This window comes from Nicotiana tabacum, unplaced genomic scaffold (assembly GCF_000715075.1).
Source record: "Nicotiana tabacum cultivar K326 unplaced genomic scaffold, ASM71507v2 Un00026, whole genome shotgun sequence".
Lineage (NCBI taxonomy): Eukaryota > Viridiplantae > Streptophyta > Magnoliopsida > Solanales > Solanaceae > Nicotiana > Nicotiana tabacum.
The window spans coordinates 385329-395336 of NW_027438264.1; the positions used below are offsets into that span (position 1 = coordinate 385329).

Consider the following 10008-nt stretch of genomic DNA (forward strand, 5'->3'; position numbering starts at 1 on the left):
ATAAAATTTAAAATATCAAGATTAGACCTAAAAGAAATATTTACACTAAAATAGAATAGAATTTGGGGTGTGATCAAAAATTAGGTGTTCACATAGACGAGTTAAGATATATATATCAACTTTTAAAAAGTCAAAGAGGTGCTAGCTTGGCACCCTCTCATTCGTCCATCTTCCGATGCTTATATCTTTTTATCCGGATGTCGTATGAACGAACGGTTAAAAGCATTAAAAATTACATTCCAAGACCTTCAATTTGGTATATAATATGTCCCAAAATGACCTCATATAGTACACAAAATTTATTTCTCAAAAAGCCTTGTTACAAGACAAATCCTTAGTCGGTTTGTCCGCAACTTAAATCCGATTTTTTCCAAACTTTATATTTTCTATCCAAACATCATATATGGTCATATTATGACTTTAAAATTATTTAAATCATGATTAACAAGTTTCATATTCATTATACGTCACCTTGGGATGCACAGGGTGTAACACAAATAATTTGAAACAATTATTTTTAGAAATCACGACAGATAATTTGAGAGAGATGAAGTAATAGTGTGTCCCCGGGCAAAACACTTGTTTTCTTTTCCAAAAAGGTGTATACGCACCGTTGCACCTTCAATATATAGAAAGGTTATAACTTTTTATAGAATGAATTTAAACTGCAAAATGTCGAGCATTTGTACCTAAATTTCATAACCAAGCTCATTTCACATTAAATATTACCATTTTGTTAAATTGAGCTATGATCCACTTGATATGCTGTGTTGCTCTTCATTCAAAGTTTCAATTTTTCTTGCTTTATATTCTACCTCAGCAATTGTTTATTGACTTCATTAATGTGTGATTTCGCCAAAAAGAAATCTATTTCACAATTTTTGAAAATTAATTATAATAAAACTAAAAAATTTATCAAAACTTGCGGATTTTACGCTGGAAATGAATGATTTGTAAGAAACCAATCTATCAAAACGTCAACTAATAACTTAATTAGTTAAAAAAAGTTATCAATATTTTCCAAAACAATGTTTAAATCTAAAAACACATGTGTCGCATTTTTCATTCTTCAATTTTTCTTGGGAAAAAAAATGAACCATAATAATTAGTCACTCCATTAGGTGCATTGTGCTTTTTTGAATCTTCATTATAATTATTTATAGGCTTAATTTTAACAACATATCATATTTTATGCCAAACTGAAAAACTCCTACCCTCCATCTTTCCTAAACAAAAGGAGAGGTGATTTGTTATTTTATTTGAGGTAAATCATTAATCCAAGAATATTCATTTTATTATAATCTCTCTCTCTCTCTCTCTCCCATTTTCTCTCTTTCTCCCTCTCTCTTTCAATCCACAATAATCCAAAAGAAAAAAAAGCCAATTAGAAGGGAGGGTGAAAGGTAAAAAAATAACTCAAAAGAGAAAGTGAAATTTCTCATTCATATGTAGAAGAATTTAACCACAAAAATAAAGATTAAAGAAAAGGGAAAATGGGGGCATATAGGGCAGATGAAGATTATGATTACTTATTTAAGGTTGTGTTAATAGGGGATTCTGGTGTTGGAAAATCAAACTTGCTTTCTCGTTTTACTAAAAATGAATTTAGCCAAGAATCAAAGTCTACCATTGGCGTTGAATTTGCCACTCGTACCATTCATGTCGATGACAAGATTATCAAAGCTCAGATTTGGGATACTGCTGGCCAAGAAAGGTGACATCCTTCCCCTTTACCATTCTCTTTTCATTCATATAAATAGTGTCGGATATGGAATTTAGACGTTGTAGTTTCTGAATTGAGAAAAATGAGATTTAAATATAGTGGCAGATCTAACAATGGATATGTGGATTCGACGGAACGCACTGTTTTACGGCCGAACTTTGTGTGTATACATATGGGCATAAACAAGTATAGATATTATAGAATTAGATATATACATCTCAGAATTCACTCTCTCAATTCAGAATCTTTCCTTTTTTTTATTGAGAGAGTTGATTCTCAAAAGATTCTATAAAGACAAAATTCAATGTTTCATGGTAGAACCTTATATAAGGTATAAGGTTCGGCCGTGAAACAGTGCATTATGTCGAATCCGCAAATCCTGTTGTTAAATCCGTTACTACATTTAATAAATCCCATCTCCTAGTCGGTTTTATCATGTAAGTTTGTCTTTCTATCTATTGACGAATGTATGGCTACATGCATTAATATATTTGTTATGTATATATATTAGATGTTGAATTTCTTTAACTTATTCATGTATTTTTTTTATTATTTTTTTGAATCCCCATGGTGGAAATCCGTTTGAATAGGAAAAGGAGAGAAGAAGTGAAGTTTTGGTTGAATATGAAAAAATTCTAGGAAAAGAATCCTTCTTCTCCCACTTGCTCTAGTTCATTGATTTTGCAATTTACAATATTTTCCCCTATATTGCCTGGAATATTGTTTCCATCACAAGTGCTTACTGGTTTATAATTGAGACACAATATTATTAAGTAATTCAAAGTATATTATTCTCTATCCGTTTAAGCTAAAATGGTCATACAAATCGTCCATTTCGCAATAAAGAGTAGCACGGTGCACAAAGTATTTCGTGTTCACGTAAGGTGCAGGGAAGGGCCACACCCCAAGGGGTATGATGTAGACAGCCTAACCTAATGCAAGCATTAGTGACTTCTTCCACTGCTCGATCCCGTGACCTATAGGTCATACAAAGACAATTTTACCGTTGCTCCAAGGCTCCCCTTCCAAAATCGTTCATTTCGCAATATTTACGATATTTTTCCTCCATAATATTGCCTTGAATCATTGTTTCTAATCATCTTTTCTACCTCATAAAAGGTACCGTGCCATTACAAGTGCATATTATCGAGGAGCAGTGGGTGCATTACTGGTTTATGATATTACTCGACATGTAACATTTGAAAATGTAGCAAGATGGCTCAAGGAGCTCAGAGATCACACAGACCAAAACATCGTCGTCATGCTCGTCGGAAACAAGGCGGATCTTCGCCATCTTCGTGCTGTTCCCACGGGCGAATCAAGTGGTTTTGCAGAAAGAGAGAATACCTTTTTCATGGAAACATCTGCACTTGAGGCATTGAATGTAGAAAATGCTTTCACAGAAGTGCTTACACAGATTTATCGAGTGGTCAGTCGAAAAGCTCTTGATATAGGAGATGATCCAACATCTGTGCCCAGAGGACAAACTATTAACATTGGTAAAGATGATGTATCTGCTGTTAAGAAAGGTGGATGTTGTTCTGGTTAAACAAGGATCGATCCAGAGGCAAATTCAGATTCTAGAGTCTGAGCGTTCAGAATGAGTATGATCTTATTATATACCAACGTTCTAAACTTTCTTTTTCGTACATACCAAAAACAATGGATTCAGTTGAAACTGCCCGCCTCTGGATTGATCAACTAAATAGCTGATGATTTGACCAACTTGAATTTAATCAGGGATGCAAGTATATACACAGCAAATCCCATTTTCAGCAAATGTAAGTTAATTAGCCAAAGGAACTAGTACATTATTTTGAGGGAAACGGGGATTGAAGTACATTAGCTAAAAATTTACTTGTTTCATATTTTCATGTGTATTTGTAAATCGAGGGAATTTCAGCTAAGGAAACTTTCTTGTTGCCACAGAATACTTGCAATAGAGTGAATGTTACAAATAACACTAAGTATCATGCATGCATGTCTATTTTGCTAGAAGTTGCATTTTGCTTCACCCAACAAAAACAGAAATAAAGGTTTTATTTTTCTTTCTAAACTTCTCGGAATGAGATTTTCTTACCATCCTTCAAGGTTATACGCGGAGTGAATCTTGATATCATATGTACAGGAACGCGGAGTGAATCTTGATATCATATGTACAGCTTAGCCCACTAATGATATTGTTCGCTTTGGGCATTAGCCCGCACAGCTTTAAAACGCGTCACTAGGGTCTAATGCTTATTTACTTATATACTCAATATCTCTCTCTAGTATTTTGTCGATGTGAGATTCACCTAATATGTCACAATGTAATCTTGCTGATATACACACATTAGAACGTACAATTAACCTAATAATTAGACCTTCTATTCGAAGAATTAGGACTTGACCACAAGAAATTTTGGGGGGGGGGGGGGGGGGTGGTTCGTTAAGTTATTTTCAGAAAAAATGTTCTAGAAATTAGACAATGAGATGAAGAAACAAAGGGTCTTTGAAGTGGAAACTAGGAGGGGAATAATCATTGAAGTCAAATTTAAGAACAATACGACATCTAACACAAACATAACTATGTATCAAATACCAAAAATGCCCTTCTAGTAAAGTCAATAAAAAAATTACGTCGACATCATAAGAGCATCTCCCTTAGGTGTTCCTTTTGGACATTAATAGGAACTAGAAACAGGTAAAAAGAGGTCTTGGGTACAAAACACTGATTAGTTCAACCAACTTTTTCCAGCAAAAAAGCATTAAATCTTATCCATATTCTTCATGTTAAGGCCAGTCTGAACTATTTGTATACAGATTCAGAGCCCTAAAATTCGTGCTTCAATTGTAATACTTAACTCTTTACTTTTTAAACAAGACAATAGTGTCAGGAAAAACAAACAGTAATATGCCTTGATATTGAGGAACTTGTGGTAGGGAACTATTTTGTATTTGAGGAATAGTTGATTGGTATCGTTACTTGCGGGCTTCCAGCTTCTTCTGCTCTTTGGCTGCACACCAACGAATAGTATGTTAATCCTCGCAGCAGAAACGGAAAAGGAAAATTTTAAGAGATCGGTATAACCATCCAAGAAATTACCAGCTTTCTCTTCCTCTCGCTTTTTTGCAGCTTCTGCTCTCTGTTGTCGTATGAGAGCCAACCGATCTGCAAAATCATGGAATAAAATTTAATCTAGCATAACTACATAAATATAGAGCAATAGCAACTACTTATGACAGTTCTAGTTATAGGTATCGCACTCCCGGAACTAGTTCATCTCGTCCAATTTTACCTTGAAACAGTGCAACCTATGCAATCACTTATACACAGAATACGCCCCCTGGGGGCCTTTTCCCCTAGTTCTTTTTTTGTTGCAGTGTGTTGGTGTGCGCGAGATAAAATTTACTGATGTCTGTAGTAAAAGTTTTCTAAAGCTGTCATCACATTTCATAATTTCCAAAAAAATACAAATTTCATGGTCATTTATGCTAATATTGCAAAATTATATATCCCAAGGAGAAGGGGATGGCTGAGTGGTTGAGGTATAGGAGTCCCATCTGAGCTCATCTGCTCTAGTCTTGATGCACAAGATTACCTATTGTGAGTTACAGGAAGCTACTCGGTAAGTTAGTCACAGAGTACCAAACTGACCAGGACATCACCGTGTATGTGAGTATATAATTTGCGGGTGTAGAGCAAATAGGCATTGGAGAAAAAATGAGAAAAGCGGGAACAGAGTTACCTAATTCAAAATTCGCAAATTACTTGAACTACATTGTAAACCAAGCTGCAGAGACTCATACTAGGAATATCCTATCAACATAAAACATAACATGCACTAGACACTTGGTTTAGGACATCTGAATATTAAATGTATCAAAAACAAAATATGAATGGACCTACAAAATTGTCAAGTGAAGTGAATGAACACCCAATTTAAAGAAAAGGTGAACTGAACCCAATCTGGGCAATTCTAAACTTAATAAATAGAAAGAAGTAGTATTATGTGTGGCATTACCTAAATCTTTCCTTGCTTGCTCTGTTTTCCCTTGTTCTTGCAGCCTCATGTACCTTTCATGAGCTTGCTGTTTCTCTATCTCTTCTCTGTGAGCAAGAACCATGTGAAATAACAATAATATAGAAGCCAAAAAGTACTGAAACATATAAAATTTCAACGAGCACAACACTAAATAGTGAAAGAAGGGACAAGTTTATAGATCCTTTGAAGGATCTAATTCAAGAGCATTTCTACATTTCTGCATTCTTTGAATTCGAGATACAAACATCACAAAGAGCATAGAAAACTTGAAATCACTATCCAGATATACGATGTTCAAATTAAGAAATCCACAGGATAAAATGACGACTCTAAATAATTTAATGTATATGGATTAAAAAAAAGGATCGATAGCAATATACATTTCATACGGTCGAATGTACTAAATAATGATGAGAAAATTCACTATAAATTCAATCAAAATTAGCGCTAGAATGTAACAATTATAAGTTGTTAGAATCCAATATGAGAATGCAGATAACAAAATCCAAGTTTTGTACAATTTCATTAACAAATTAAGTGAACTATGTTATGTTCAATAGAACATTATAGTAACCATACTCGATTTGTAAAATATTATATGGATCGAAAATAACATGCATCATCCAAGAAAAAGGAATCAAAACATGACAGCTCATTACGTTTTATTTTGGCCAACTTTGAGATGCAGTATACTTAAAATTATATGTCTTCCATCTTTAATTGTCACATGTGCACTTTGTCGACGAGTCACATGCACTTACAATTAAACTTTGTAAAACCATTTTCGAAGTTTATAGAATGAGTGTATAAGTGATACATATTCTTGATAATTACTCATTCTGCAAACTTCAAAAACAATTGTACAACGTGTAATTATTACTGCATGTGACTTGTCGACAAGTGCACACCTAAAAAATGGAAGATATAATTAATCGCTGGGATATGAGGTGGAATCGAAATAGCTAAGACATGCTCGGGGGAGACTATGCCGTTGCTTTATATTCTTGATTTCCAGCATTTCAAGTCCCATGTTATATGAAATGCTGGAAATCAAGAATATAAAGCAACAGCCATGAGAGGTAAGAACCAAAAAGTAGGAACATCTAGCTTAATGATCATTTTAAGTACAAGTGAAACGTAGTTGATGCCACAGATAGTAGGAGGCACAAAGTATGCCTTCTCTTTCAACTTCACATGAACAGAAAAGTAAATGACAAAAACTAAAGAGAGATTCATTGTGATAATACCACACTATAAAACAAAAAAAATAAGCTTCAACAAACCTCTCACGTCTTGAAAGCTCAGTTGTTTTTTCAATCTGCAAAACAAAAGATCCCCATTCAAATACAAGTCCGGAAAACAATCAATATCAAAAGATAACAAAATATCACACTATCTTACATCAACATTTTTAGCTTTCACATTCTTTGGTTTGACCAAATTAGGGTTCTCAATCTCAATGATACCTTCTGTACCTTTCCTCTTCTGTTTGAACAGCCAAAAGCAAAGAGCAAATGTTAAAGGTAGCTCCCGAAGCCTCATAAAGTAAAAACCACATCAAATTATTAAAGAAAAGATTTTTTTTCTTTTTTGTTAGGGAATGCGTCATAGATAACTGACTTCTGTCTCTCCATCAGATTCTTCTTCAGACTCCTCAGATCTCTCATCTTCCTCATGTTCAGCCTCTACCTGAGGAAATCAAATTCATTAAAGAAAACGAATTGCATCAAGGTAAGCCAAAAGTCACTGATAATCATAACAGCCACTAGCTGCCATCAAATACCAGATTATTCTCTTCATTAAAGAATACATTTTAGTTACAAACCAAGATAAAATATACTGATTTAACGAAACTATAAAATCTAAGGAGACAACTAAAAAAACTGCATTGACATAGTTTATAGGACAACACCTAAGTTAGTGACATAGTTTATAGGACAACACCTATGTTTCCGATCAACATAGTTTCTTGGTTTCGGACACTTAAAAGGTGTAGCAACACTATCTTTTACCAGGTTATCATTGAAGTTAGAAGCAACATTTTGAAGCGGCATTGCTATCATGCTCACTAAAGCTTTTTGACAATTGAACCAAAAACACAATTTTCTGGGTGCTGACTCACCAATGCCATCATTTCTATTGATTAGATATACATAGGCAAGCTTGTAATGAAATACAAAACAAGGAGTTGAGAAAAGCTAAAGAAGAATACCTTCTTAAATGTGCGAGGACGAGCAGAAGTACCTGCAACTGCAATACGAAAAGAAGCACCAAAATCAATTGATCCTATCATCGTAGCACGACAAACACAAATTATTGAGCTCAGAAGCAACATCAAGATGTTGCCATTTATATAAAATGGCTTCTTCAGAAAACACATGGATGCTTGGCACTTAGTTCCAACAGCAAGTAACCAAATCCAAGATAAAGCTTGGCTGATCCTAAACTTTTTGCTACTCATATATAGACAATACATATAGAGAGAGCTCTCCAGTAAGATTACACAAAGTAGAAATAGCCTCGAGGAGAGGATGGGAGGGGAGAAAACAAGTCCACAACCTGTGACAGACACCCAAAAGAATAGAAAAAAAAGAAAAAAAAGAGGAGGAGGCCAAACATAGCATAAGTTAGAGCACATAGTCACATGCTTTAATCAGGCTGAAAATTTCATTAAACTCAAACTCATAAATCTTTTAAAAGTACATAGACTATAACTTAGCTCTCAGAAATACAAACACCCAACAATAGAACAATCGCACAACAGCACTCCAGCTTAGAACTTTAGGACAGTAAGAGTCAAACTGTCCTCTATGCTCTCCTTGTCACAGTTTTCTACTTAGAGCAAACCTGTTTTTTTCCTTTTGCCATTCTCAACAATCAATCAGCATGAATAAGCATCAGCGGGTTCAAGATTTGAACTTTATGGGTTCGAATTTGAAATTCTAAAGTCCATTTGATTTACTAGGTTCAAAATCTATTATTTGTACTTATTTTTGTGAATTTTTTAACACATATACAGCGTCTGACCCTAGCTACCAGGTTCGGATGAACCATATCTTGTACACTAAGTCCACCCTGTGAATAAGTAATCCACAGCTGAAAGTTACAATCCACCTAAAATCTACAGTATCTACATCTTCGAATATAGAGAACAGTGCTCCCTCCGTTTCAGTGTGAAACTTTGCGGAATACGAGGCTCAAACTGACTAATTTTCGATGTTAATTCGGACATAGAATTTTTATATTTTTTGAAATAAAATTTACATATTTAGAAACTATATAAAAAGTGCTATAAGTCAAGTCACAATAGTTAATAATTCAAAATATTTAAAAGTATTTGCAAAAAGCGTGGTCAAAGAAAGTTTTGTTCAACTATCCAAATAGTAATACGTTCACATTAACACAAATTGAAATGGAGAGAGTAGCAATTATCTTGATAACCAAAACAGTTTAAAACTCCACCTAGAGTAAGCTAAATTACTTCAATTTTTTCAAATAATTCAGCGAAAAATTTCAAAGCAAAACTCAAAAAGTCCTGATTACACAAATTTCAATCTCTAATCGACATGTAACCAACCAAACAGTTCATACGAAATAACTTTCACTCATGCTAGAAATAAAAACAAAAACTGAGACCAAAATGGGGTAATTATTCCAATAGCATAATCAAAGAAAGAAATCACAAAATTTCAGATCTCAAAAGTTAATCTAAAAACTAAATTTGACATAGAAAGAAACGTAAATACACAAAACGTACTCATCTCCTCGTGAGTGGAGAACTGGCGTCGACCAGTTGGCTTTCCCTTAAACTTTCCTCTTCCCATTGTTAGTTACTCTCTGTTGTGCACTTTAGCCCCAGAAAAAGGTGAAGAAGAAGAATAAGAGGAGCCAACTGACGAAGGAAATATAAAGTCTGCTACTTTTGAGATTCTTGCAAGTGGGGAATCTTTTATATGCTATTTATTCTGAACGAATATCATAATAAAAAATTAGATTTTTTGGGGGTTATACCGGGCGGCCCAACGGCGTCTGGGACAAAATCAAACTTAAACGAGGCCCTAACTTTTTCGGTATTAAAAAACTCATGTAGTAATATTTTATTTAAAATTTATTTTTCTAATTTTTTGAGATGTAACATTATTAATAATTTATTTATAATCAATTTCTTGACTAGGATTATTAGTGATTTGTTCATCCGGAGGCAGATCCAGGATTCGGAGGTTACGGGTGCCACTACTTTATGTATACAATATATTCAGG

General features: G+C 34.1%; 2 protein-coding genes across 2 annotated transcripts; one reads left to right on the forward strand and one right to left on the reverse strand.

Annotated features, from left to right (window-relative positions):
• The first annotated feature begins 1290 nt into the window (after positions 1-1290).
• Positions 1291-3684, forward strand: LOC107773672 (ras-related protein RABA1f-like). The gene is made up of 2 exons (XM_016593080.2): positions 1291-1714; positions 2843-3684. The coding sequence occupies exons 1-2, from the start codon at positions 1494-1496 to the stop codon at positions 3270-3272; spliced, it is 651 nt and encodes a 216-aa protein (XP_016448566.1). The 5' UTR covers positions 1291-1493; the 3' UTR covers positions 3273-3684.
• A 735-nt stretch (positions 3685-4419) lies between these two features.
• LOC107773509 (uncharacterized) lies at positions 4420-9688 on the reverse strand. Its single transcript, XM_075248707.1, has 8 exons — positions 9506-9688; positions 7961-7998; positions 7369-7437; positions 7150-7233; positions 7032-7066; positions 5728-5813; positions 4809-4874; positions 4420-4719 (listed from the first exon to the last, which is right to left on the reverse strand). The coding sequence occupies exons 1-8, from the start codon at positions 9570-9572 to the stop codon at positions 4685-4687; spliced, it is 480 nt and encodes a 159-aa protein (XP_075104808.1). The 5' UTR covers positions 9573-9688; the 3' UTR covers positions 4420-4684.
• Positions 9689-10008: the final 320 nt, after the last annotated feature.

Coding starts and splice junctions, on each gene's coding strand:
- LOC107773672 (XM_016593080.2), top strand. CDS start 1,494: ATGGGGGCATATAGGGCAGATGAAGATTATGATTACTTATTTAAGGTT. Junction 1,715..2,842: donor GATACTGCTGGCCAAGAAAG/GTGACATCCTTC, acceptor ACCTCATAAAAG/GTACCGTGCCATTACAAGTG.
- LOC107773509 (XM_075248707.1), bottom strand. CDS start 9,572: ATGGGAAGAGGAAAGTTTAAGGGAAAGCCAACTGGTCGACGCCAGTTC. Junction 7,999..9,505: donor CTCCACTCACGAGGAGATGA/GTACGTTTTGTG, acceptor TTCGTATTGCAG/TTGCAGGTACTTCTGCTCGT. Junction 7,067..7,149: donor TGAAAGCTAAAAATGTTGAT/GTAAGATAGTGT, acceptor TTTGTTTTGCAG/ATTGAAAAAACAACTGAGCT.